Source organism: Saitoella complicata, assembly GCF_001661265.1.
Source record: "Saitoella complicata NRRL Y-17804 unplaced genomic scaffold SAICOscaffold_5, whole genome shotgun sequence".
Taxonomy (NCBI): Eukaryota; Fungi; Ascomycota; class Saitoellomycetes; order Saitoellales; family Saitoellaceae; genus Saitoella; species Saitoella complicata.
The window spans coordinates 19,911-46,723 of record NW_017566996.1 but is presented as its reverse complement, the minus strand read 5'-3'; the positions used below and the strand labels follow the sequence as shown (position 1 = coordinate 46,723).

Below are 26,813 nucleotides of genomic sequence, written 5' to 3'. Positions count from 1 at the left end.
AGAACAACGCATAACTCATCGACCGCGTACCCGACAAAATCTGACACTCCACCACGCCATCGCATTCAAACTGTAAGTCTCTTGTAAGATAAGCGGCAATGGAGCACCGGCCGCCAACGCGCAAACAAAGCCGAGAACGAGGATGAACCTGTCGCGAGCGGGAAGGTAGCGGAAGAGCGACAAGTAGCCGTATGTCTTCTCCTGCTTCTTCTTGTCGGCGTCCGCATCCCTGTTGAGTAACTTGTGAAAAAAGGAGGAAGTGCGATGAGTTGCTGGTCTTGGATCGTGCATCAAGTTTGCCGGGGTAGGTGTTGCATCGAGGGTGATTGCGACATGAGGCTCGCCCTGTAATTGAACGGACGGTCGCTCTTCTCTCTTCGTCGCGGCAACCATTCCAATTCCCCTTTCAATCGAGTCCTGCTCGAAGGTGAAGAAGGAGGAGAATCAGATAACTTTCTTTCTTCCCCGAGTTTTATACATCCAATTTAGCCTGACCTCATCTTATCTGATCCGCACATCTGATCCTGCACTTCTTTGCCTATTCGAGTAAAGCGCCAACGAAATTTTTATCAGATGAGCTGGATTAGATGCTAAGCCTCAATTCCGCTTGTCCGTCTGCTGAAGTGATGCGACTTAGGCAGAAACCCGGACGCCGTTATTGGGAAGGGCTGGCCGTTTGGCGTCGCTTTGCGTAGCTGTCATGACCGTTGCCTTGATGACTTGCGTAGCATTCATCCGGGTCTGAGACTGCTCACCGTCCATTGAGCTCGTAAAACGCGTCTCTGTCGATCTTCTGCAAGGACTCGGGTGCTGCTTGTATGGAGGAAGTGCCGTGATGTGACTTGGAAATGCCTCGTGCGTGGAGTGTGCAGTGTAGGTCAGGATTGGTTCCGGCCGCGGGACGCACGCGCCGTTAACGCGTTTGACTTGAAACGGAGGTCGTCTTGCTGAGGTACGAACACGTCAATCCGGGCATTATCCGTCGTCTGCGCTTTCCTGTTGTTTGGCCATGTCGCGATCCAGCTGCTGACGCGCTACGTCTAAGGGTTCAGGGCGCAGTTTGCTGAACCGAGAGATCCGCAAGTTGATTATCTGATGGTGTAGATATAATGAGCGTAACCTATTGCGACGTGAAGTGTTGCAGTAAATGGACGTCCAGGTTGCACTCCACGTGCACATCAAGAGCTACGAGCAGAAGATCGGATACGTCTTTGGACAAGTCATTGACAACTTCGGAGAGGGAGGTTCCGGCGTCAACATGAGATTGATCTGGCTCATCGTCATTGCCGCCATCTACTTCTTGTTAACATGGACCTACCTCACCGCATGGTCCCACTGCGGAGCCCTCACAACGCGCTTGCTGAGAGAAAGGTATGTCAAGTCATTACTGTACCAGGACATGACATACCACTCCGCCAACTCGACTGCTTCCACTGCAAATACCGCACTCACATCAGACACGCATACAATCCAAATGGGTATCTCCGAGAAAGCCGGAATCTTTGTTCAATCCATCGCATACTTTATCGCTTCCTTCGCAGTAGGATTCGCGCTCGTACCAAGGTTGACCGGAATCCTCATCTCTGTCGTACCCGCATTCATCCTCGTCATGGTCGGCGGCTCGCATTTCGTCTCTCGGTACGCGAATCGCGCCGCGAAATCCCTGACATCAGCAACCTCCCTCGCCGAAGAAGTCCTCGGACAGATCCGTACCGTCAAAGCCTTCAACTCCCAGAGCACCCTCAGCAAGGAACACGACGAAGGTCTCCGCGTCGCATGGAAATGGTCTGTCCGGAAAGCCTGTGCAGCCGCCGCAGTCCTCGGTGGAGTCTGGTTCGTCGCATACGCTGCAAACGCATGTGCATTCTGGTACGGTGCGCACATGATCGCATCCGAGCCCACGGGCTCTACATCCGTCGGAAAGGTCTATACCGTCGTTTTTTTGATTCTCGATTCGAGTTTTGTTATTGGACAGTTTTCGCCGTTTTTGCAGACGTTTGCGTTGGCTGGGGCTGCGGGGAGTAGGATCTTGGGGACGATTGATCGGAAGAGTGAGATTGATGTCCGAGATGAGACGGGAGAAAAGGTGGTTTCGGAGGAGTGCAAGGGAGAGGTTGTCTTCAAGGGGGTGCAGTTTGAGTACCCGGGTAGGGAGGGTGTGAGGGTGTTGAAGGGACTCGATTTGCGATGTGAGGCGGGCAAGGTTACTGCTATCGTTGGGTCTTCGGGATCGGGAAAGTCTACAATCATCAACCTATTGGAGCGATTCTACGATCCCCTTGGAGGCCAAGTCCTCCTCGACGGCAAAGACCTGAGGCGGCTTAACGTCGACTCTCTTCGCGAGCAGATCGCACTCGTGTCCCAGACCCCGACATTGTTCGACGAGACTGTCATTCGCAACATCTCTTACGGTATCCGTCACCTCGACGCCCCGATTTCTGACCCAGCACTCAGAGAGAAATGCATGGAAGCCGCACGCAAGGCCAATGCGGATACCTTCATCAGGGAGCGTTTACCAAAGGGATACGACACTTTCGTCGGAGAGGGCGGAGCGAGCTTGAGTGGTGGACAAAAACAGAGAGTCTGTCTCGCCCGAGCACTCGTCAGCAACCCCAGGATTCTGCTGTTAGATGAAGCCACCAGTGCGTTGGACACCACAAGTGAGCGACTCATCCAGCAATCGCTCAAGGACGCATACATCGGCCGTACAGTCATCGTCATCGCTCACAGATTGAGTACGATTCGCGATGCGGACAAGATTGTCGTGATGGACCACGGTCTCGTCATCGAAGAAGGTACGCATGAGGAGTTGATGGCTAAGCGTGGACGGTACTGGACTATGGTTGGTATTCAGGATGTTAGCGGCGACGTTATCCCCGGGAGTGCCGAGACGGATGTCGATATCGACGAGATGCTCGAGATGGAGGCGGGTGAGGGAGTGGTGATCGATCAAGTCAAGAGCCAGGTCGAGGAGAAGAGGTATTCTGTCGATAGCCAGGGAAGTGGGGCAGGCAAGGGGGATGCGAAGTATACTGTGGGACATCTCGTGAAGAGGGTGTTGCAGCTTACGAGACCTGAGTGGGGATATTTGGCGGTTGGGTTGACGGCGAGTATTATTACTGGTGGTACTACGGCTGCTGAGGCGATTCTGTTTGGTCATCTCGTTACTGCGCTCAAGTTGACCGGCCAGCCCGATCAGATGAGGAGCGAGGCGAATCTCTATTCTGGGTTGTTCTTTATGGTGGCATGTGTAGAGTTGATCGCTTACACTGCTCATGGTTCGGCGTTCGGATACGCGGCGGAGAAGTTGGTGAGGAGGGTTCGCGACAAGTCCTTCCGGACGATCTTGGGTCAAGATCAAGCTTGGTTCGACAGGGACGATAACTCACCTGGTCAAATGGTGTCGAGGCTTTCCATGGATGCCACGCATCTCTCTCAGATGAGTGGTGTGGTGCTCGGTACGATCTTTTCCGTTGTCACGACAATCAGCGCCGGTCTCATTCTTGCTCATATCATTGCGTGGAAGATCTCCGTTGTGCTTCTCTGCGCAGTACCAGTGTTGCTCGTCGCTGGATTCTTGAGACTACATATCGTCGCCAAATTTCAAGAGAAACACGAGAAGAGTTTCGTCAAGTCTGCTGCTTTGGCCACCGAGGCCATTTCCTCTATTCGCACGGTTGCGTCGCTCGGACGTGAGGCCGATGTTGGACTGCAGTACCACGAGTCTCTTATGGGACCTTGGAGGGAGAATTTGAGGTTCTTCGTCGTCGGTAACTTTTGGCTTGCATTCGCGTACTCGATCTCATACTACCTGTACGCTCTCGGATATTGGTGGGGTTCGAAGCTCGTTAGCAATGGCGAGTATACCACAACGCAGTTCTTCATCACGCTTCCTGCCGTCTTGTTCTCTGCCCAAGCTGCCGGACAGGTCTTTGCACTCGCACCGGATATCACTCAGGCCAAGAGCGCAGCAAGGAATGTGTTCAAGTTGCATGACCAGAAGGGTGTAATCGAGGCCATCGATGCAGCACCTGTGAATGAGAAGCAGCCGGAGCATACTTGTGAGGGTAAGATTGAGTTCAGGGATGTCGCCTTCAGATACGAAACTAGACCTGATGTTGCGGTTTTGCAGGGGTTGGACATCACCATTCACCCCGGTCAATTCGTTGCCTTGGTGGGTGAATCTGGGTGTGGTAAATCGACGACGATTGCATTGCTTGAGCGCTTCTACGACCCCATCAGAGGTAGCATCCGTGTCGATGATCAGGACATTCGCGATCTGAATGTTCGCACTCATCGTTCCCGCATCGCCCTCGTTGCTCAAGAGCCTGCGTTGTATGGTGGCAGCATCAGGCAGAACATTTTGCTTGGTTCGGAGAATCCCGAGGATGTCACCCAGGAGGACATCGAGCGGGTTTGCAAGGAAGCGAACATTCATGACTACATTGTCTCGCTTCCCGAGGGTTACGATACAGAATGCGGTGGTAAGGGTGGTTCGTTGTCTGGTGGTCAACGCCAGCGTATTGCCATTGCACGTGCTCTTACCAGAAACCCGAAAATCTTGATTCTCGACGAGGCGACGTCTGCCCTTGATACCGAGAACGAGAAGTTGGTGCAGGAGGCGCTGAACAAAGCAGCGAAGCACAGGACTACCATCGCTATTGCACACAGGTTGAGCTCAATCAAGAGTGCTGATTGCATCTACGTCATGGAGGAGGGTAGGGTTGTTGAGCGTGGCACGCACGAAGAGTTGATCAGATTGGGTGGAAGATACAAGATGATGGTGATTCAGCAGAGTTTGGACGCTTAAAGATGGCATTACTTGCGGCAGATGATACCTAGCATACTTAGATATTGATATATGGTATTTGAACCTTTACCATCACTCCTTGATGACATAGACAAGCTTCTCGCCCCGGACTTTACCACTCTTCATTTCCTCGAAACCTCTCAAGATACCATCCAAACCCCCCTCGACAATACGAGTTGTGTTGGGTTTGACCTTACCGCTCTGGATCCACTCCGGTAGCTCCTCGTAGAGCTGCTCCGCTACACGACGGTCCTCGGGGGAGGCGGGATACTCATGGTCCCGCATCTCAAAGGCACGGCCAAGGATGGTGTACACAAGCGTTGGCTGCACTGTGACCTGATCAGGGTTGCTGTTTGCAATACGTGGGGTTCCAAGCAAGGTGATGAGCTTGCCACTCCCGGTAAAGCAGGAAGTTGCGGCTTTGACTGTCTGTTCCTCTGAGATGCAGTCCAAACCGTAGGTAACGCCATTTTCTCCGGCGGCGTCCTTCACTTTCTTCACGACCTCTGGATCTTTGTAATCAACGCACACATCCGCACCAAGCCCTTTCAGATACTCCCACTGATCGGGACTCGCCGTCGCAATCACCGTTGCGCCGGCAAGCTTGGCAAGTTGAATGGCAAAGCACCCGACGCTGGTGGCACCGCCCCAGACCAGAACAGCTTTCTCCAGGGATCCCGGGATTGAGATACCTAGACGCTGATGAAGGGCTTGATAAGCTGTCGTGCACGCAATCCCGTAAGTCGCAGCAGCCTTGAACGAAGTGGAGGAGGGAATAGCAAAGGTAACCGCTGGCTCAGTGATCAAGTACTCGGCAAAAGAGCCAATGCCTTCAAATCGGCCTTAAAGACTGGTATTAGCATGCAATGTACGGCACTGGAACAGAGTAACCTCTTACCTCCATGGACGAAGCCTGCAACTCGATCCCCAACTTGACGAGTCTTGACGGAGTCACCAACAGCTTCTACTACCCCGGCGAAATCACAGCCAACATAATTTCCTGGCTCGGAGAGAGCTGCGACATGCTTCCAGTCGGTGGGATTCTGTGCTACGGCGTGAACGCGGACAAGAATCTGCGCCGAGGAGGGAGGGGGGATCGGTGCTGACTGAACAGCAGCGGAATGATCTTCTGTCGCAATGAGTGCTTGCATAGTCCCTGTCATTTTCTCGATATTTGGGAAGTAGCAGCTGTTCTGGTATGCTGTCCTGCTCGAGAGGGTCCCCGCACGATGTCGATGTCGGCATGAAGTACCGAGCAAGCTTAGTGGCCCTAGGCTCACTTAAATATTCGTGAGAAGTGAAAGCAAGGGAACCCAGTGAAATGTTATAATTCAATACGAACCTATTAGTGACCCTTCAGGCGCTTCGACGCTGGCTCGGCATCCTCCTCTTCCTTAACACTCTTACCTGTCTCAGCACTCTCCGCAGCTGGGGGAGCATCCTTAATGGAATACTGCAGTACCAGGTGGTGCCCACCACCCATTCGACCAAATGATATGCACGTGCTCACACTCTGATCCTCTCGGACACCTCCCGTAGGTCAACCAAGACCTATAATATTCCTTATTGTTAACCTCCCCTATAAGTCATTCAGGATGCCCACATGGACAGGTAAAATCCTTGCCACTGGTGCTAAAAGAGGGAGCAAAAATCAGTAATGAACGCAATCTTGATTTATGATAACAACCGAAAAAGGGTATAGGATGCTCCAGATATTTCTGCCGTATCATTACAACAGGTGCGTTTGGCACACTGTGGCAATGTGAGGGTGGTCCGGGACAGTCTTCAACAAGCTTCGGCTGCGGGAAGAAGACGAAAGTCAGTCGCGGAAAACCTTTTTCTTTCCAGCTGTTCGATCGAATCAGCCTGTGCTTTGCAGATTCGTGCACAGAGGAACAGGCTGTTCTTATACCAAGCAGATCCTTGGCAGCTGACTGGTCAAATCCGCTCCCATCCTTGCTAACGGGTCCTGTCCTTTGCAGCTGACTGGTGCGTGGGAAGAGACTCCATATGGACGGGGTGAATACATGAAGTTCAATGTCTACACCGTACGACTATATCTTAAGTCCGTCGTCACAAGATGTGTCATAGAACAGTGTTGTTTTAGCTAGATTTCTGGGTGAGGTGACAGGGGAAACAACTGATGGATCAAGCACAATCGTAGCCAATCGCCATGGAAGAACTGTAAGATTACTCAACATCAATTTCCAACCTCAACCCTACTTTAAGCAGAAAACATCACCTCAACATGTAAACTATAGGTAGTAGCACTCATCATCCTCCAAACACAAACGAAAAAGATACAGACACGAAGTCCGAAAGAGAACGAACTCAGGCTCCCTGCGCCGAGAACAGAAAAGAAAAGGAAAGAAAGATATACCCAATATAAATCCAAGCAAACGCCTCCATTGTCGAACCCTTCCCACGTACGATACGAGAAAACAAACCGGTTTCACTTCCAATTTCACACTCCGAGACCGATGGTCATCAACGAGCAGGGACCGGCATCACAATAGCGGCGATAATCCCAGTAACAACCAACGCAATCAAACACCCCCTCCCAAACAACGTATCCATCATCCTCCTAACCCCCAACTCCTCAATCCTCGCCTCCTTCTCGAAGACCCTAAGCGAGCGATGCCCAGAAACCATCTTATCATCTTCATCCACAAACAACTCATACGGCTTCAACTGGCGACGATTCCTGTTCAAGAAGAGAACGATACATCCACCCTTGAACGCGATCAACAAAACACCCAAAAAGACGGCGGGAAGGCAGAAAAGGCGCCAGGCGCGGGGGATGCCCTCGATGAGGGTGGTGCAGAGGATTATGGCGAGTGCCAGGGAGAAACATGCGATGGCGAGGGTCAAGGCGAAAAGTTGGCGGGGACGGTTGGCGTTACTGCAGGCGTAGCGGATAAAGTTGGGGTAAGTGGCAGATTGCATCAAATCCCAGACATGGCCGGCGACACCGGCGAAGACGCTGGGGTGGGTGGTCCACTCCAAGTCCCTCAAGACCTTTTGTCGCAAGGAGTTGGGCAAGTTGAGTTCGAGCGCGTTGGAAGGGCCGAAGGGGTCTGCGGAGGTGGAGAGGAAGGTGTTGGCGATGCGGATGCATTCAACGCGGAAGGGTTGGCGTGCAAGAGGGTCGGCTTCGTAGGAGCTCTTGGGGGAGGAAGAGTGCATGGAAGATGGAGACGTAAGAATGGACCCGTTGGTGGGAGACTTCAACGCATCCTTCTCGCTGTAGGTCCTGGAGTACTCGCTCGGACTCGTAGTATTGGTCAAGCTCGTGGCAAAGCTTCCCTTCCTCTCAACGAGACCGGCGCGCTTCTCCGCGCCGGCAGCGAGGGTGGTAGCAGAATCGGGCCTCAAACCGGCACCCGTAGCCTTGACGACACCAGGACTGGGGGGACCCATCTGGGCGACTTCAGGCGCAAGAGACTGCTGCTCGATGGGGAGGGCCGCGAAGCGGTGGCAGTAGTCGAGGTACCAGAGGTAGAATTGGAGGTTTTCGGAGGAGTGCTCGACGTGGTGAGTGTAACCTTTCAAGTCGGAAAGAGCGACGGGCGAACGAGTGCGGCCTGTGTGCGGTCATGTTAGCATACATCCACCAAAAAAGAACGGATGACGCACCCTCAAGGATGTCCTTCAACTGGAACTCGCGAGAGGCCAACCTCTCCACGGTAGGATAAACCCAAAGCATAAGCTTGCCCATTGTCGGAGTGTATGCTGGTGTTGACGGAGAGAGTAGGGGGGTGTATGCTCCCTGTACTGGCAGGGCCTCGCGGGTAGATAAGTCTTCGGTGGCCCAAACCTTCTAACCTTCCCAATTGACCTGGTGAGCACCTGGGCAGCATGTGGCCGCCTCCGCAATTTAGCTGCAGGCGCATGGTTTTTGCCGCTGCCTGTCCTCGGGCCATTTCACGGGAGCATTTAGAGGAGAGCAAGAGGTAGAATAAATGCTGTCTTTTGCTCGTCTATCTGCCCGTCTCGAGCTATCTATTGCTTACTGTTCACGTTGGATTGACTGTATCCAGCACGCGTCAACATGTGCTTGGGCATGCTCTTCACCGCGTTTAATGGACTTGGAGGCGGATCAGCGATCGACACTCCCCTCTCGCGAGCATTCCAATCAAACCCAAACCCTTCCCTTCAATGGGAACCCATTACTTGACCATTTGCATAGACGTCGATTACGTGAGAGGCTTCACCAGCAAACCTCAATCGGCATTGTGCCGTATCAGCTGCCTGGTCAAGCTCATGCAAATGGCTGCTGCCAATGGCTCAACGGCGCGGATACGACCTGGACGCTGGGGCGGATAAATGCAGTGTGCGCGTGGTTTGCCTGCGACACCAGTCAGTCTACACGTGGGGTCAGTCAAATCCCGAGTTCGTCGATTATCGTAATTGCGTGCTTTACTTGAGACCTTTGCTGGCCCGTTATTCTTTTGACGTGCTGGTGCTGGCGTACACTCAATCCACGTCATTATCCTGCTCCCGTCGCCAACCTTGCAGCCCGCGCTCGGTATCGTCGTAGGCGTCGCCCCTCCGTCCTCTCGTTCACTTCCGATCAACGAGGGAGAAAAAGTCGGTAAATTAATTCATACTCTACTCTAAATATACTCGACATGGTCTAGATCGACCCTCCCGTATGCTATCGTACACATGCCAATGTTTATCCCTGTACCTATCGCGTCGTGGAAATGTACGGTATCAAATGCACAGATGTCCCTCATACCTTGATCGAGTTCATGTTCACCCAAGCTGAGCCTCCACCAATTCAAAGTACCTCCCCCTCCTCGCCAACAGTTCCCCATGCGTCCCAACCTCCACGATCCTCCCCTCCTCGACGACACAAATCACATCCGCCCTCCGAATCGTACTCAACCGATGCGCAACAACAACCACCGTCCTCTCCCTCCCTGCTTCCTCCAATGCCTCAGATACTAGTGATTCAGATTCTGCGTCCAACGCCGAAGTGGCTTCATCGAGGAGGAGAATGGTGGGTTTGCGGATGAGAGCGCGGGCGATACAGATCCGTTGACGCTGGCCGCCGGAGAGTTGCCCGCCTTTTAGACCGATGTGGGTGTCGAGACCGTTGGGGAGGGAGGAGACAAAGTCCAAGATATTGGCAGCACGGCAGGCGGCTTTAACGTCTTCTTCGGTTACGTTCATGCCTTCGGGTGCGCCGAGGAGGATGTTGAAGCGGACTGTACCTTCGTAGAGTACTGCGTCTTGTGAGACGAGAGCAATATACTTTCTGTATTCTTCAATTGGGAAGGTGCCGATGTCACGCCCGTCCAAGGTGATCCGTCCCGCAGTAGGGTCGTAGAAACGCTGTAAAAGGTTCAAGATGGTCGATTTCCCACCACCAGACGGACCACAAAACGCAATCGTCTTTCCAGCCTCAATCCGTAACGAAAAGTTCGACATAGCTGCGTGTTGCTGTCTCGTTGGATACCTCAACGTCACACCCTCAAACACAAACTCCCCCTTCACCTCACACTTCTCATCCATCATGATCCCCTCATCAGCATATCTCGGCTTCCGGTCCGCCCACCGTAGGATAGACTTCATTGAATGCACGGCCCGCGAGATATCCGGCACGAACGTAAACAACCTCCCACCAGCAAACGCCGCGATGATTACCGCCTCGAAGGTTGCGAAAAGTGCGGTATACCCCACTTCGCCCCGCGCCAGCAGCTCTGCTCCCCACCAGAACGTCAAAGCCGCGATGAAGAAGATCATGGCTTGAGAGACGGCGAAACCGCCTGCTCCACCCAGTAGGTAGATCATACGGGATGGGTCTGGACGGAGCTGTTCCTCGTATACACGAAGGACCTCAGATTCACGGGTAAGGGCGGCGACAGTCTTGATGCTGTCAACGTTCTCATTCGCGTACGCGGATGCTTTATCCGTCGATCCCTGATTCTTCTCCTCGTACTTTTCCAAGACTGCGACGTTGATGTACCCAGAAGCCAACAGGACAATGACAGGCGCCAAGCATACCAGACCCAGCTTCCAGCTAAGCACGACGGAGAGAATGACCGAACCGACCAAGTTACATGTCGAGATGATGATCTGAGAAAAGATCAAGCCCGTCGCCGCTGACACATTCGATGGATGACTCGAGATCGAGCTGACCAGCGCTCCGACAGCGTTCTCCTCCCGATCAAAGAACCCAATTTCTTGCTTCATAACGTTCTCCAACCCCACCCGTCTCAGGACTCGCGTCATCCGCTCGCTCCCGTACTCGAAGAAGAATCCATTCAAGAACGCAACGATGAGGACGATAATGCCAATGATGAAAAACCAGAGCGCCCACATGTCGACTCTGGAACGGAGAAGGGAGTCGTTGTCACGCATGGAAAGGTCAGTGACGGTTCGTCCTGTCAGGTAACCCATGACGGGGAAGGAGGCACCGACGATGAGGGCTGTGATGACGCCGAGGAAGACGAAGAGTGCTTGTTGGTGGGCGTAAGATTGGTAGCGGCGGAGGACAGTGAAGAAACGGTATTTCTTCTTCTTCTCTTCAGCTTTCTCGACATCCTTTTCTGTGGACCGAGCAGGTTGTTCATCGTCTTCCTCTTCATCCTCGCCGATGGGCTGCATCGTCCCTTCCAGGCTTTGCACCAGACTCAACTGCTTTGTCAACGTCTCCCGCGGAGTACCGGCTCCTAGTCCAGAATATATCCTCTGCAGACTTCCCCTCCTCGCCGCCTCAATCGTGTCCTCCCTCTCATCCATCATACCAGCAGCTACCTGTCCTTTCTCAAGTATATCATCATCGTCATCATCACCATCAACATGCCTCCTCTGCTTCTCAATCAACTTCCAATACGCACCCTCCTTCTCAAGCAACCACTCATGCGTTCCCTGCTCAACCACCCTTCCCTTCTCCATCACCACAATACTATCCGCATTCGTAATCGTCGACAATCGATGCGCAATGACGATCATAGTCGGTACATGCGCACCTTCTTCCCGCAACGCCTTCTGTACCGCCATTTCTGAGGAGGAATCCAGGGCGGAGGTAGCTTCGTCGAGAATGAGGAGGGCGGGTTCGCGGACGAGTGCACGAGCTATCGCAAGTCGCTGTCGCTGTCCACCGGAGAGGAGGGAACGGGCACCGACAACGGTATCGAAACCCTCAGGTAACTTCTCGATGAAACTCCATGCCTGCGCACGGCGCGCAGCGCGCTCACACATGTCCCTGATCTTTCTCAACCGCGCCTCATCCTGTTCGTGACCTGACCTGTACTCCCACTCCGTCCCCGTAAGTCCAAAAGCGATGTTCTCAAAGATCGTAGCGTTGAAGAGAACCGGTTCTTGTTGTACGATGGCGACCTGTCGACGAAGCCAGAGGAGGTTGTACTCCCGCAATTCTTTTCCATTGAGGTAGATCCCCCCATTGCCCTGCTCCGGATCATAGAAGCGTAGGAGTAGGGAGACGATTGTCGATTTGCCTGATCCGGATGCACCGACGATGGCCGTGAACGACTTATCCGGGAAGGCTAAGCTCACGTTATCCAAGCTCTTTAATCCTTTCCTTCCCGGATACTCGAACGTCAAATTCCTGACCTCAACCTCCGCACCCTGGACATCTCCACCCTTGATCCCCCGCTCATCCCTGATATCAATCTTCGGTTGACGATCGATATCGCCAAAGATGTGATTCTGCGCAGCGGCAGCTTCAAACATAGCAGCAACATGAGGAATGATGTTCGCCATCGCGAAAATACCATTCATAAAGTTCCAGAATGTGGTGAGGACATTTCCGACCGGTACCCCATCGCGCGTAATAACAATTGAGCCGTACCAGTACGCGAGGGAATAGGAAATGCAGAGAATGAAGTACACCGATGATTGCTCCACACCACGAGTGACAGCCTTAAGCTTCCCTGCGCGCTCGATCTCAACGAGGTGATTGTCGTAAAGGTTCGTGAGTGTGCGCTGAGAACCAAATGCATGCACCACCCGAATAGAAGAAACGATTTGCTCCAGGAAGGTCGATGCAGTACCTTCTTTCTGCATGGAGATAGCGGAAGACTTGTTTCCCAACCACCCGGCGAACCCAAAGCAGATCAGAGTGAAGGGAATCATCGCAAACAAAACTCCGGCAAGCTTCCGTGTCTTGATGAACCCGACAATGATACCCACGACCAGTGTAGTAGCAGACCAAACGAAGAAGCCGGCTTTCTCCGCGATACCTGCTTGGATCGTCCCAATGTCTTTAGTCATGCGAGTGCTCACCTCCCCAGCACCGACTTTATCAAAGAACTCCACATCCTGCCTCAAGACGCTCGCAAAGTATTCCTTTCTGATCCTCTGCCCAACCCTGGTTCCAGCAATGTTGAAACACGTCAGGAAGATCCATGTGAAGATCAATTCGCCCGCTGCGATTCCGGTGGTGCCGAGAGCGGCGATGCGTGCCTTGTCGCGAATGAAGGAAGGTGGCGAGTTTCCGGTGACATTGGTAGTGAACAGACCGTAGAGAAGGTCAAGACCGGGAAAAGCGAGGCCGGCGAGGATTGCGGCGGCTGTACCGATGAGGTAAAGAGTGATGTCGCGGCGATCGGCGTAGCGAAGAAAGAGGAAGTACGGTGCGCGATATGACTTGCGCTTATCCGAAGGTGCTTCTGCAGTGTTCCTGTCCGTCTTGTCGTCTGATTTAGTTATGGACGATGACGGCGACTCAATCTGTGCCGGCTTCGTCTCATTCGACTGTAAGAGATCACCGTCGCGGAAATCGCGAGGAACATCCTCTGGAACAGGCATGACAATTGCTTTCGCGTCCTTCGATAGCCAGCTGATCCGCAGGCCACTGCTCCAATGGGTATATCGCACAGCTGATGATGTTCGTTCGGCGATTCTGTGACTCCGCTGCCGTTGATTTTTCTCGCAAGTGCTATATACCGTACGGTGAGGCTGAAGGCTGCCTGCATACGGCCATCTCGCTTCCGGAATCGATACCGAAGCGAACGTTGAGAGGAAGAGTCGCAGTTTCCGTCAGTTCCCTGTTTATGATGACAGTTAGAATAGAAGAAGATGATGGGTTATTCTAGGACCTCTTCGTTGTCGCCAATAATGATCTCGAATCTTGCACTGGGCCACATTGTGGGGAAGCCCGACTCGACGTCGCACGGAGAAATCATCGTCCGTCTGGCCCATTGGGACGCAAGTTCTCGCGATGGCCCGAGCAGTGTTCAACCAACCTCTACGACGGAGAAAGTTCCGCAAGGTGCGACGACTCCGCCGGTGCGAATCTGTCCGCGGTAAAATAAGGGCCGAATCACGACGTACCGAGATCGCAGTTGTTGAAGGTCGTCGTTCCGTCTTGGTCAAAGTTTGCGATTACCCCGGCGCGAGTCAGGAGACGCTGAGGATAATCTTCCGACGGACGTCCGACAGCAATAGGCGACACGATCAACTATAAGTCTCAAGGATCCCGATTACGCTTCACCACTTGATCCGCTCAAGTGCACCACTTGGAACAAAAACACTCAACAACGATGCCACCCGGCGCCCTAACAACAAAACAAACCCGCACCTCTCCCTCCCCAGCCCCTCCATACACCCCTTCTCTCAGCACATCCTCCCTCTCCGGCACCCTCGCCGAGAAAATCCGTGCCGCTTCTACTGCTGGCTTTCCCTCCCTCGAAATCTTCGAACCAGACCTCCTCTCCTCACCCCTCTCACTCTCGCAAGTGCGCGCCCTATGCGAGGAAAACGGGATCAAAATAACGCTGTACCAGCCGTTCAGGGATCTGGAGGGCACGGGCGATTTGGCAAGACAGATGAAGAGGTTGGAGGGGAAGTTGGGGCTGATGAGGGAGTTGGGATGTGATACGATTTTGGTGTGTGCGAATGCCACTGCAGAAGCGAGGAATGACTTTGACGAATGGGTTGGGGAACTCAGACAAGCAGCGGAGTTGGCACATGAATATGGATGTCGGATTGCTTATGAGGCTTTGGCGTGGAGTACGCATGTCAACCACTGGCGACAATCGTGGGAGGTCGCGAAAGCGGTGAACCACCCCGCGTTCGGAATTTGTCTCGATACGTTTCACATTTACGCCCTCGATGACAACGTCGACGACCTTGCGCGTCTCGTACCGGCAGAGAAGATCTTTTATGTACAGTATGCGGATGCGCCAAGGTTGAAGATCGATGTTATTCAATGGGCCCGCCATCATCGCCTCTTCCCATACCAAGGCGCATTCCCGATCGAGGATTTCGCGAGGCAACTAGTCAAGGTGGGGTATGAAGGTCCATGGAGTCTCGAGATCTTCAATGATGGATTCCGTGCGTCGCCTCCTGTTGGTGTCGCGCGGGACGGGATGCGTGGCCTCCTCATGCTGATGGAAAGCACTAAGAAGGACAGCAAAGTCTTGCCGCCAATGCCGGAGGTTAGGGGTGTAGAGTTCGTGGAGTTCGCAGCGGACAATGCCGCTGCACCGAAACTTGCCGCTACCTTCGCTGCATTGGGTTTCGCACCAAGCATGACGCACAAAACCAAATCTGTGTCTGCGTTTGCGCCGGCGGGTGTTGGTGCTGAGGAGGGGAGGAAGACGAAGTTGTTGATCAATACTGAGCCGGAGTCGTTTGCGCAAAATTGGTTTCATAACCGTGGGTGTGGGCCGTGCGCTATCGCGATTCGTGTTTCGTCTGTCACCGCCGTTATCGACCGTGCGGCTGCACTTGGGTACGAGATTGTTCGCCAGGAGAAGGTCGGGGAGGGTGAGGCGAGACTCACGGCGGTCTTGGCGCCAGATGGGAGTTTGGTCTATTTCGTGGATGAAGAGTGTGGATTCTGGAAAGAGGATTTCGATGGAGCGTTGATTGAGGAGGAGGAGAGAGATGCGGGGGTGAGTTTGGATCATCTTGCACACGCAGTTTCCCCTGTCGCACTTCCAGCTCATACGACCTTCTACCGTTCGTTGCTTGGGTGTACTCCGTCGAGTACGGTACATGAGTTAACGGATCCGTATGGGACTACGAAGTCGAGTGCATTTGTGGGGGGTGTTGGTGATTGTTTGAGGTTCCCCATTAACATCTCAGATGCGCGTGGGACGCTGACCGGACGGATTGCGGAGGCGGGAGGAGGTGTTCATCATATTGCGCTTTCTGTGCGGGATATTTTTGCGTATGTTGATGAAGTACGGGCGCGGGGTTCTGAGACTCAGCAGACGATGTTGCTCGGTGTGCCTTCCCACTACTACGAGGATCTTGCGATGAAGTTTGATTTGGCACCTGCCTTTGTCCAGAAGTTGAGGGAATCACAGGTGATGTACGACCGTGACGCGGAAGGGGAGTACCTCCAGTGTTTCTCAGGCCAGTTCGACGATCAAGGATTTTTCTTCGAGATCGTGCAGAGGATCGGGAGGTATGAGCAGTTTGGTGCAGTTAATGCACCGGTGCGGACGAGTATCTTGCAGGAGAGAAGGGCGTTGAGGAAGAAGGTTGAGAAGGTCATTGGGGCAGAGAGTGCGATCGTGAGCGCGATGGGTAAATTGCAGCTCAATGGAGCGGCTAAAAAGGGGAGGGTCATCGTAGTGCTTTGTGACGATGGAAAGGAGAGTGTTTGGGCTATGTTTTCTGGTGTGCTTGGTGTGGAGAGGAAGGTTGCTGTTATCTCGAGTGCCGAAGACTACAAAACTGCGATCGAGAGCAACCATCAAGACGGCACCACAGTGGTGTACGGTATGACCTGGGAGACTGCTCATGTCTTACAGAGGGACATCTCCGTGGCGAAACCGAAGTCCGTCTTCCTCGTCAACACCGTTTGCGCGGATTCTGAAACGCCACAAGACAAGTTTGTTGGTGACGCATGCGATTACGAGTTCTACTACGCTGAAGGATGTTCGCAAAACCTCGTGCGTCGTGATCTTGCGAGGTTCTTGGGCTTCGTGTTGGGCGACAGTGATGTACACAAGCCCATCCTTGCGAAGTCTCGCACGAACTTCCTCGCGTTGACGTTCCCGGATGTCAGGGTTGCATTGCAGAACCTCGACATCTTGACTGTTGGTGCTGATGCCGTGGAGTTGCGTGTTGATCTCTTGAAGGAGCCGGTTGGTATGGGCGAATTCAATCCTATTCCCGGACTTGAGTATGTCGGATCGCAGGTCATGGCTTTGAGGCAGCGCACCGAGCTTCCTATTGTTTTCACATTGAGGAGTGCTAATGAAGGAGGGAGATTCCCTACTGAAGCCGACAAGGAGACGCACCAGTACCTCTTGAAGGCACTCCAGTGGGGTTGCGAGTATGTAGATGTTGAGTTGCGTCTCGCCGAGGATGTTCGTCGCAATATCTCCGAGAAGAAGGGCAACAGCAAGGTCATTTCCTCTTACCACGATCTTACTGGTAATTTGAGGTGGTCGAGTGCGGACACGAACAAGAGGTACCACATCGCCAGGCAGTACGGTGATATCGTGAAGATGATTGGCTTTGCGAACACTTTGTCGGACAACTACGAGTTGGAGTACTTCCGCACGGCAATGACGAGCACCTTCCCTGCTTGGCCGCTCTTGGCGATCAATGCGGGCCAGATGGGACAGCTTAGTCGTGTCTTGAACACCTTCTTCACACCTACGACTCACCCACTCTTACCCTCTGCTGCTGCCCCAGGTCAGTTGAGTGCTGCTGAGATCAACGGCGCTCTCCACATCATTGGTCAGCTTCCTGCCAGGACGGTCTACAGCATCGGCAACGGACGTGCAACACCACTCAACGCGTTCTACACGAAGTTTTTCAATGAGCTCGGCTTGCCCCATCACTACACCGCCATCGATAACTTCTCGGATGGTGTCGTGCAAAGCATCGTTCGTCAGCCTGAGTTCGGTGGTGCGACCTTGAATCCACCTATCCTCCGCGGTCATGGTGCACAACCGTCATTCCTCAGATCTATCACGGATGCGGCGGCTGCTATTGGTCAGGTTGATGCTATCTTCCCTGTGCGCTCACCTGAGCGCAACGAAGTCGCCATCATTGGCGACAATGTTACGTGGAAAGGCATTCGCGCTACTTTGTTGCTTGATTTCTCGGTAGCTGCCTTCACCAAGCACCCTGCGTTCGTGCTTGCGGCGTCGTTCAAGGATGCGGCTCCGATCATGTACGCGCTGAAGAACATTGGATGCAAGACGGTCTACACCACCGGCTTTGAGGTCCCGAAAGACATTGCTGCCGGTCTCATCGAAGGCATGGACGTCAAGCACCTTACCTCCCCAGAAGATCTCCGCACTGCTCAACACCCTCGAGCCATCATATCTGCTCTGTCTGCGGACAAGTCACACCTCGCGCAGCCTCTACTTCGCATTCTTGGCACTCATCCTCAAACACTCAAGAGCAAGGTCTTCGTCGACTTGGCGAATGGTCCCAGACTTGGTGATCCTTTGGCTGTTGCGGCGAGCATGGGGTGGAAGACGTTTGGTATTGCGGATGTAAGTGCGTGGACTACTGTGGAGACGCTAGCACTATTGGTGAGCCAGACGGTGCCGTATGATTTTGTGAGAATGGCGAGTGGTAGGGGTATTTACTAGATGTGGATGATACGATATGGAGGTTATGGTAGGATATGATATACGACTGATTTTTCGGTATCTTCAAAAGAGAATGGGATTTCATCGCGTAAACCACGAACTGGCATTTCTTGCAACTGCCTGGCCAAACCGTTTCATGCTTGTATGATATACTAGGTTGTTCGATATCATCGTCTTTGACGTTCCACGACCCTCCCAGGCTCCAGTCCTGGCACCAGTCCTGCGTAAGGTGCTCCGAAACCTGCACCAACCAACAACACTCCCAACCCAAATATCATAACCCAGCGACACCCGACACCCATCATGGCCGCTCTTCTCTTCACCTACTTACTTACTTTTCTACTCTACCTTGTTCACCCGCTGGGTTGTCACGGATAGGCGTCCTGGACACATGCTTCCTATTAGATCCTGACCCGCTTGATCATGAGACCTAGTCTCCGCAGAAGCAGCACCACCGCCCAAGTGCTTCTGGGAGTTGCTGCCTCACAGCGCCTGCCCGTTTGCATGCTCTCGAACAAGAAACCCAAGCGTTTACAGGGATTGACATGTTCACGTGTTTACCAGCACTCTTAACTTGTACCGGGCAACAGCCGATACTGCGGGGTCCAGGCGCCAAAGGCTGTCTGTTTGCGCTGGGTTTGTCAGCGACGATGCTCCTGATCCGTGGTATTAGCAAAGATCAAACGGTCATGGGATCAATCGAGTGACCGTCCCGAACGCCATTCTGGAGGAGAGAGGAGAAGGAAGCAGGATTCCTATGAGAGCTCACGTGTGAGAATGCGGAGAGCCAAGTCTTCCTGGACGGTTTATAACCATGGGAAATCCGCCTCCCTCCTCTCACTGTCGTTTGGACTAACAATCATCGCACTCATAATGGCTCCCATCAACATCTACGATCTCGTCGTAGTCGGCAGTGGCTTCGCCGGCACCACAACCGCCCTCTCCTTCATGGAAACCGCCAAAGAGAAAAACAACACCACCGCCAAAGTAGCCCTCCTCGAAGTCGGCAAAAAGGACGAACGCGCCGGTGCCTCACGCTGGACAATGGCCTACCTCCGGCTCGACAAAAACAACAAATTCGACCCGAACTGGATCAAGCTCGTGGAGAAGACGAGTAAAGGCTTGGCTGATTTGGATTATGCGAGGAAGTTGGAGAAGGAGGCGCCGCTTACGGCACAGTATATCCTGGATCGTGGGGTGGAGTTGGTGCATCATGAGGAGCCGCATGTTGCGCTTGAATTCGAGACGGATGGAAGTTTTGCGTATCCGAAGGGTGGGGGGTTGGCGATCGTCACGGCGTTGATGAAGAAGTTGGAGGAGTTTGAGAATGCGGAGGTTATGTATGAGACGGAGGCGGTGAAGTTGAGCTTGGGGTCGGATGGGAGGGTTAATGGCGTTGTCATTCGTGGGAATGATGGGCTGTTGCGTACGTTGAATGCGAAGAATGTGATGTTGGCTTGTGGCGGCTTCGAAGGGAATCCAGAGATGCTGACGCAGTATTGTGGACCGAACGCCGTGGACCTCCCCCTCATCGCCCCCGGCCTCAAATACAACCGCGGAGCAGGAATCCGCATGGCAATGGAAATCGGCGCCGGCACCGCAGGCCAATTCGACATGTTCCACGCCGAATGCGTCGATACCCGTACCTCGAAACCCGACGCAGTAATCTGGGGCCACAACTACGGCATCGTCGTCAACCGCGACTGTTCCCGCTTCTACGACGAAGGCTGCTCCCGCCTCTTCGAATCCTTCGAACTAATCGCGTACGATATCTGGCGTCACCAGAATCAGGAAGCGTATTTTGTGTGTGATAGTGTTACGATGGATAGGATGCGTGAGAGTTGGGTTTATTCTACGACGGATTTGGATCCGGAGAGGGGAGAGACGGTGGAGGAGTTGGCGGGGAAGTTGGGGATTGATGAGGAGAGATTGAGGAGGACTGTGGAGGAGTATAATAAGGCGTGCCCGGAGGGTGCGGCGGATGAGTTTACCCCAAATTCGTTGGATGGGAAGGCTACGAAGGGGATTCTTCCGCCCAAGTCGAACTGGGCTCTGCCAATTGCCAAGGCGCCGTTCTATGGGTATCCTCTCAAGACGAACTTGACCTTCACTTATGGAGGGATCAAAGTGGATTTGGATGCTCGTGTGTTGAGTACGAATAATGTAGTTATTCCGGGGTTGTGGTCGGCGGGGGAGATTACGGGGTTCTTTTATCATGAGTACCCGCCGGCGAGTTCGGTGTTGAGGTCGTTGACGTTTGGGAGGCTTGCTGGACAGAATATTGCCGACTCTATCAAGGGTTGAGTGTACAACACTGGATGAAGAGTGCGGTACTCGTGTAGGATATGATAGTGTATTGATGTTCTTTGAAATCCCACAAGTTCACGTCGGCTCAAGTTGCCCTTTATCCGGGAGATACGGGGTGACATCACGCTGACCTTAATCTGAGCGCATGTTCAACTCCATAGCAATTGATCGACCGAGAACTCAATTGCCAAGGATCATCGCAATTCTTTATAACCCGACAATCCCCACCCACCTTAATGGATCTCTCATCAATCACCCACCAACAATGGCAGCCCTCATCTCCTACGCCCACTCCCTGGCCGACAAAGGCCTCGAATCCCTCAACCTCCTCGAAAAACGCCAAGTAGGCTGGATGACAAAAAATCGCAAAACAGGCATCTACCTCCGCGAACAACAACACCTCACCAAAAAGCTCAAACTCCTCGTCCTCTTCTCCAAACCCGTCGAATGGATCGACACAACCTGGGCTGGCCGGTACTACCTCCACGAAAAGAATGATGAGCAGAAGATCAAGGAGGAAAAGGCGAAGAGTAAGGAGGAGATTAAGGGTTTCATTGATTATTTTGAGATTAATATGGGGGATTATGAGCCGAGTGATCCGGCTGCTTATGATACCTTTCAAGCGTTCTTCACGCGTCACCACCGCCCCGGGGCCCGTCCCATCGCTGCTTCCGACAACGACAGCGTCGCCGTATGCGTCGCGGATTCCCGCGTAGTCGTCTACGACACCGTCACCCAAACAAAAAAACTCTGGATCAAAGGCAGAAACTTCTCCATCTCCAACCTTCTCAACGACCCCACCCTCGCTGAACCCTGGTCAAACGGCTCCGTCGCCTCATTCCGTCTCTCACCACAAGACTATCATCGGTACCATTCACCCGTCTCTGGGACAGTAAAGTGGTGGAAGGAGTTGGATGGGGAGTATTATGACGTCGACCCCATCTGTTTACAGTCCGATATCGACATCCTTACCGCAAACGCCCGTTCCGCGATGTGTATCGATTCTCCCGCATTCGGGCTCGTGCTCTTTGTCGCGATCGGTGCAGTTGACGTCGGAACCGTCAAGCTCAATCCGAAGTTTATGACGGAGGGGGCGAGTGTCAGGAAAGGGGATGAGGTGGGAATTTTTGAGTTTGGGGGGAGTTCGATTATTGTTGCGTTTGAGGGGGGGAGGGTAGCGTTTGATGAAGATTTGAGGGAGGTTAGTTTGGAGAAGGTCATGATGGATGTGGAGGTGGGCATGAGGTTGGGGGAGGCAGTGAGGAATGAGTAAGAGGGGCTTGTGGAAGGTTGTAGGACATTTGATACCACTTGCAACCAAGGATAAGTTCATATATCAATATTCGATTCATTAACCGCCAGGCCGGTCAGCTAGCCCATTCACTATCCATCATCACATCTCCCATCTCCGTCCCCAACAAAAGCTTTACCAGTACTTCAAGCAACACACAAAAAGTCAATATATGTTTAACCGAAACCTTCATCATTACTATATCTTCAACAACTTGGCGTTGAGCGCGACCGGGAGAATGAGATGACCGCCAATAACAAGAGCCAGAGGTAAACAGCTGTTGATGCCGTTGATCTTCCACTGGTATGGGGCGAAGATACCGAGGTAGATCATCATGGGGATTTGGAGCCCGAAGAAGAGGTAGGTCCATTTGAACTCGCGGAGGATGTTTTTGGCTTCTCGGATGAAGGTTGTTTCGTTGACTTCTTTCCCGGTTGCGCCCCATTGCATGTTGTACTCAAACATATGACTCAACAAAGACATCGAAACACGAAGACTGACTCCCGAGAAGAAGATGGCGAAAAAGGGCATCCATTTGATGGAGTTGTAGAGTTGTCGCCAGAATGGTCCGTCGCGCATTTTGGAGGTGAGAACAGCGCCGGAGATGGGCGCGAGAGCGAAGAATACGACGAGTTGGGAAATGAGGATACTGAAGGAGTCTTGGTAAACTTGGTCGATCATGTTTGCCGCCCATCCTGTCCAGAAATAATTCGCCAACGCAAAGATCCAGACTGCGCCGAAGGCGTAGTAAGTACCGATGTAGGACAAGAGCGTAAACTTGGCGAAGACTGGGATGTTCTTCGCCCAGAGGAACTTGCGGAAGAGTGGGGTGAAGGGACCGCGGAAGATCCATTTGCGGACGGGATTGAGGACCATTTCGGAACAGCCGTAGGCGTATTTTTCCCAGCGGGCTAACTCGTCGAGTGCGGTGAGGGAGACGCCTTCTTTGAATTCTCCGTGGGTGTAGGCAGCGAGGCGGATGGAGTGTCCGGCGCATTGGAGCTTCAAGGCCATCTCGAAGTCCTCGGAGACATGTGACTCGGACCACCAGCGTGGGTTACCGTCTTCGTGGGTCCATTCAGCAGAAGACTGAACAGCGGCCCAGCGGATGAAGGCGTTATGACCAACGAATGGAGCCATATCCCCACCAGCGCAAGAGAATCGAATGGAACGGTAGATGTGGTCCGTGAAGAATGACATGCCGTTTTCGAAGTAGTCCAAGGAGACATGCATGACGCCTGAAGCATGCTGGAGGATAGCGAGGTGTGCACTTTGTTCTGTGAGCAAGGTATCGATTAGCATTCGATAGTCAAACGGCCAAGAGACATCGCTCACCAAATTCACTTGCGGCATCCAAGAGACAGTCACCGGGGACACGAGTGTCAGAGTCGATGATCAAGATCAATTCACCGAGCCTGATGTTGCCTTCACCCCACAACCTTCCATCTTGAGCGAGGACGTCCTCCAAGATCTCCTTGTAGACGCGTTCCTCATCGGCGGGGGTCCAGCCTCCGGGACGTTCGATGTTCTCCAGGCGTTCTTCGACCTTGACGGAAACACCCATCATGGCGTTCATGTTACTGGCCTTCTTGAAGCGACCAGCACGGATGTAGCCGTCATGGTTGTGCCCAGGGCGACCAACCCAACCGATGTTCTCCTTCCGGTAGTACTCTTTGCGGAAGTTCTGAGAGTCTTCGTCGACGAGTTGCATTCGATCTGTAGGAATCATGTTAGCAGTGAACAGTCAACGCCCACACAAGACAGCTACCATCACAGATAACAAGGTTACACGAGCCACCTTGACGTTGGTAGCGTCTCATAGCAGCCTTGACGGAAGCGACAGTAGGCTCGATGACAGCAGACAAGGACTCCTTGTAGACAGGACACAATATCGTCATGTGTGGGAGAGGACCAGTGATCCTTTGAGGCGGGGTGGCGGAATAGGCGAAGGTGTTGCGGCGGGAAGTATCCATAGGGTCGATTAATTGCCAGACACTGCCGATAAGGACCAAGACGAAGAAGAGAGACATGATGAAGACGATAGGAAAGTAGGCGACGTAGGCGAAGCGGATGACACTACCATCGTACCGGTATTCACGGATGATGGCCTGGAGAAGGAAGCCGAAGAAGGCTCCGGCAACGATGAGAGCGACGAGGACGTAAATGGGGATGACGAGAAGTCGTTGGCGTAAGGTCTTGGCGGGAGTAGCGGCTTCGATGTCGGCCTCACCTTCGGCTGCCTCAATTTCGTTGATGCTTATGAAGTCTTCCTTCTCGTCGTTCCACACGATGTGAAGTATACCTTCCCTCACCGACCTTGCAAGCTCCAAACACCTCTTTGCATCCTGTGACCAGACAACAAAGAGCTTCTCTTCGCGGAAGAAGGCGGTAGGTTGATTCAGTCGAGCTCTAGCAAGTTGAGACAGGTTGTCGAAGACTTGGAGGGTATGTCCATCCGGTTGGACGTTCTTGATCAGAAGGTGGGCGGAGAAGTCGGCGGCGACGGGGTGGTCAATGAAGATCGCAACCTCCATGTCGAGAGCCTCAACATATGTTTCCAGGTTAGGAATAGCAACGTTGGTGTCACCGTCGAAGATCGCAAAGGTGTCTCCGGTACGAAGACAAACTGCAGACCTGCCGAAAACACCGGTGTCGCCGAAGACTCCTTGGAGGGCGCAGTGATCGAACAGACGCTGGGTGAGGTGGTCGTTGTAGTCCGAGCCATTCTCGGATTGCTCGCGTTCTTGGAGGACGAGAGAGGCGATGAAGACATCTCGTTTCGCGCGGAAGTGATCGGAGACATCGTCTGTGGCAACGGCCTTCTCGTCGTAGGTCACAACACCGAGGTTGAGGTTGTTGGTGTTCTTCTTGGCCTTGGTCTTCTTCTTCTGACGACTGATGAGTTGACCCATGTGTTCTGTCGCGTCGAAGCTCGTTTGCTGGACGAAGGAAGACAAGCACGGAGCACCACAAGATTCTTATACACAACTGCCAAGTCTGTCCACCGTCTGGAAACGGTTGGGGTGTCGATAGCGACACGTCAAAGCCCATCATCCATAGTCAACTGTCCATCGTTTAAGAGCGGTACGGCAGCAAATGCGAGCTCCCGAACACCCTCAACCTCATTGGGAAGGGAAGAAGTAACATCGACAGTGTGCAAAGTTCCCTGCCGCTTGAGAACACACTTTAGGACTTCGCAGGCATCGCTTTACGGGTTCATCGCCCAGATATTCGGTGGTGCAGATAACACCGGGCAGAGAGCGGGAAATATATTAAGACCGGCAGGCCCTCGTACGGCGTGTTGAATAGCCATGAGATAGGGAGAGATGACCCACATGTGAAGAAAGCCCCTCTGTTAAGAGTAGTCAAAACGGAGCCTCCCTTGGCAAGTTCTTCCACCACAACTTGCTGCCGACCCGTCTGCGACACCGTTCAACCTCGGTGAACGAATAATGTCCAATCGAGAACCTCCTGGTAAAGACACTCCAGGGCCCTTAAACTGAAGGGCCGTGTTGGAATCTGCCCATGACAGAATACGCCAGTGATATACGGAATTCCCGTCTCTCCACCCTGAGCGGCAGTAAAACTTAAGAGTCGCGATAGTAATTGCGATTGGTACACATCTTCGACACCTCACTTTCAACTACCACTTCAGCAATAGAGTAAGAGTTTTACTCAACATATTTTTCGTGGTAACCCACAGGACGCCGTGGCTGCGGGAACATCGGGTATGTATTGAGCAACACTGCAAGTGATGTCAGCATGAGCACCGCGGTCTGGCAAAATACCCTGGACTTGCCTATACTGTATCGCATTTGCCTCACTCAGACAGACCACTTAAGTATGGGGTTGGGTCCTCCGGTGCTATTGGTGGGGAGGTCGGTGCACCTTGCATCTCGGGCCGGCGCCGGCGCAGCACGACGACCGCAATTGTATGTACCGCTTTCAATATGCTCTGACCCTTTCTGAGCTTGTTGGCATGAAATAGATAACCCGTGAGCTAATAAGCAAAAAGTGTTGGGATATTGGGGTTACGGGTATCCGCAGGAAAAGTCCTCGCACTGCAACGGGCGGTCGTGGGTCGGGCCGTCGCCCCGAAGTACGTATACCAGCTGTCAACGAAACCTTGTCATCAACTTAGCAGAAGCTTGGCATAGCCGATGCCCGAGATATCGCTGATCCGGCGATGACATTGACGGATGTTCATGCCCGAAAAGCTTCGTCGGTTTCGACTGCATGCCTGTGTGGACCGGTTTCGCCAAGGATCAGTCAGTACTTTTGAAGGGTACGTTAAGCGCTTGGGCCGCAGCTGAAACGTATCAAGTATATTTGGTATATGACGTCCAGAGTCTGCCTGGTTCCAGGTTCGAAAGTGCCGTTACCCGAGCCCTTATTTTGCTCGTACGAGACGATTGGCGTGAGACCAGATATAAGGGCAAAGCGGCATCGCTGGTACTGAGAATCGATTCAGTCTCCTGGTTGTCAAACCGGAGTGGTTGGGGACGTCGAGAGTATTGAGACCGAAAGGACGGCTCGCGTCAAATTGTTGAGTGGTGATGGTCACGGAGGGATTTCTAACCTCGGCGTTGAGGGTCTACATCTCCCGGCTTTAAGCGTACTCCTTCGGTATATCAAGGGCAGAGCAGCGCTTCCAAAATCGTTCACCATAACCAGATCAAAGCAATGGCCACTAGAAAGCACCCCGAAGACTTCTTCAACGTGCCTATCGAGTCACCCCGCCGTGCCCACCTCGGTACTGCCGATCCTCCAAGTTCGCCAGCTGCACTCGGCTTCACACCTATCACTCCTACTGGTGCTTCCACCCCTCGCACGCTCGGTTCCCAAGTCCGCTTCTTCGAAGATG

At 53.1% G+C, this 26,813-nt stretch overlaps 11 protein-coding genes across 11 annotated transcripts; 6 read left to right on the top strand and 5 right to left on the bottom strand.

The window, feature by feature from the left end:
* Positions 1-15: 15 nt before the first annotated feature.
* Positions 16-393, bottom strand: SAICODRAFT_5804 (uncharacterized protein; the record flags this gene model as incomplete). Its single annotated transcript, XM_019169578.1, has 1 exon — positions 16-393. One exon carries the CDS (start codon positions 391-393, stop codon positions 16-18), a length of 378 nt encoding a protein of 125 aa, XP_019025713.1.
* Positions 394-1,147: 754 nt separating this feature from the next.
* SAICODRAFT_33798 (P-loop containing nucleoside triphosphate hydrolase protein) lies at positions 1,148-4,810 on the top strand (the record flags this gene model as incomplete). The annotated part of the gene is made up of 1 exon (XM_019168317.1): positions 1,148-4,810. The coding sequence occupies one exon, from the start codon at positions 1,148-1,150 to the stop codon at positions 4,808-4,810; it is 3,663 nt and encodes a 1,220-aa protein (XP_019025712.1).
* Positions 4,811-4,882: 72 nt separating this feature from the next.
* On the bottom strand, positions 4,883-5,961 carry SAICODRAFT_53922 (GroES-like protein; the record flags this gene model as incomplete). Its single annotated transcript, XM_019169247.1, has 2 exons — positions 4,883-5,640; positions 5,709-5,961. The coding sequence occupies 2 exons, from the start codon at positions 5,959-5,961 to the stop codon at positions 4,883-4,885; spliced, it is 1,011 nt and encodes a 336-aa protein (XP_019025711.1).
* Positions 5,962-7,214: 1,253 nt separating this feature from the next.
* Positions 7,215-8,642, bottom strand: SAICODRAFT_69806 (uncharacterized protein). Its single transcript, XM_019170508.1, has 2 exons — positions 8,447-8,642; positions 7,215-8,394 (listed from the first exon to the last, which is right to left on the bottom strand). The coding sequence occupies exons 1-2, from the start codon at positions 8,526-8,528 to the stop codon at positions 7,298-7,300; spliced, it is 1,179 nt and encodes a 392-aa protein (XP_019025710.1). The 5' UTR covers positions 8,529-8,642; the 3' UTR covers positions 7,215-7,297.
* Positions 8,593-9,377, top strand: SAICODRAFT_201041 (uncharacterized protein). The gene has a single exon (XM_019166208.1). It carries the CDS (start codon positions 8,773-8,775, stop codon positions 9,235-9,237), a length of 465 nt encoding a protein of 154 aa, XP_019025709.1. The 5' UTR covers positions 8,593-8,772; the 3' UTR covers positions 9,238-9,377.
* Positions 9,378-9,577: 200 nt separating this feature from the next.
* SAICODRAFT_41357 (P-loop containing nucleoside triphosphate hydrolase protein) lies at positions 9,578-13,414 on the bottom strand (the record flags this gene model as incomplete). The annotated part of the gene is made up of 2 exons (XM_019168657.1): positions 9,578-11,533; positions 11,621-13,414. Coding segments are annotated over 2 exons (3,750 nt in total), but the record flags the coding sequence as incomplete, so codon positions are not given.
* Positions 13,415-15,104: 1,690 nt separating this feature from the next.
* SAICODRAFT_29324 (Glyoxalase/Bleomycin resistance protein/Dihydroxybiphenyl dioxygenase) lies at positions 15,105-15,988 on the top strand (the record flags this gene model as incomplete). The annotated part of the gene is made up of 1 exon (XM_019167378.1): positions 15,105-15,988. A coding segment is annotated over exon 1 (461 nt), but the record flags the coding sequence as incomplete, so codon positions are not given.
* Positions 15,989-16,404: 416 nt separating this feature from the next.
* On the top strand, positions 16,405-18,351 carry SAICODRAFT_53972 (putative pentafunctional AROM polypeptide; the record flags this gene model as incomplete). The annotated part of the gene is made up of 1 exon (XM_019169250.1): positions 16,405-18,351. The coding sequence occupies one exon, from the start codon at positions 16,405-16,407 to the stop codon at positions 18,349-18,351; it is 1,947 nt and encodes a 648-aa protein (XP_019025706.1).
* An 873-nt stretch (positions 18,352-19,224) lies between these two features.
* SAICODRAFT_5798 (flavo protein subunit of succinate dehydrogenase/fumarate reductase) lies at positions 19,225-20,655 on the top strand (the record flags this gene model as incomplete). Its single annotated transcript, XM_019169570.1, has 1 exon — positions 19,225-20,655. The coding sequence occupies one exon, from the start codon at positions 19,225-19,227 to the stop codon at positions 20,653-20,655; it is 1,431 nt and encodes a 476-aa protein (XP_019025705.1).
* A 156-nt stretch (positions 20,656-20,811) lies between these two features.
* On the top strand, positions 20,812-22,039 carry SAICODRAFT_200981 (phosphatidylserine decarboxylase). Its single transcript, XM_019166206.1, has one exon. It carries the CDS (start codon positions 20,924-20,926, stop codon positions 21,929-21,931), a length of 1,008 nt encoding a protein of 335 aa, XP_019025704.1. The 5' UTR covers positions 20,812-20,923; the 3' UTR covers positions 21,932-22,039.
* A 108-nt stretch (positions 22,040-22,147) lies between these two features.
* Positions 22,148-24,483, bottom strand: SAICODRAFT_53933 (uncharacterized protein; the record flags this gene model as incomplete). The annotated part of the gene is made up of 3 exons (XM_019169249.1): positions 22,148-23,226; positions 23,285-23,665; positions 23,718-24,483. The coding sequence occupies 3 exons, from the start codon at positions 24,481-24,483 to the stop codon at positions 22,148-22,150; spliced, it is 2,226 nt and encodes a 741-aa protein (XP_019025703.1).
* Positions 24,484-26,813: the final 2,330 nt, after the last annotated feature.

Excerpts from the sequence above, each read along its gene's own strand:
- SAICODRAFT_200981 (XM_019166206.1), top strand. The coding sequence starts at position 20,924 with ATGGCAGCCCTCATCTCCTACGCCCACTCCCTGGCCGACAAAGGCCTC.
- SAICODRAFT_69806 (XM_019170508.1), bottom strand. The coding sequence starts at position 8,528 with ATGGGCAAGCTTATGCTTTGGGTTTATCCTACCGTGGAGAGGTTGGCC. Across the intron at positions 8,395-8,446 it reads GTTGAAGGACATCCTTGAGG|GCCGCACTCGTTCGCCCGTC; the intron begins GTGCGTCATCCG and ends GACCGCACACAG.
- SAICODRAFT_201041 (XM_019166208.1), top strand. The coding sequence starts at position 8,773 with ATGCTGTCTTTTGCTCGTCTATCTGCCCGTCTCGAGCTATCTATTGCT.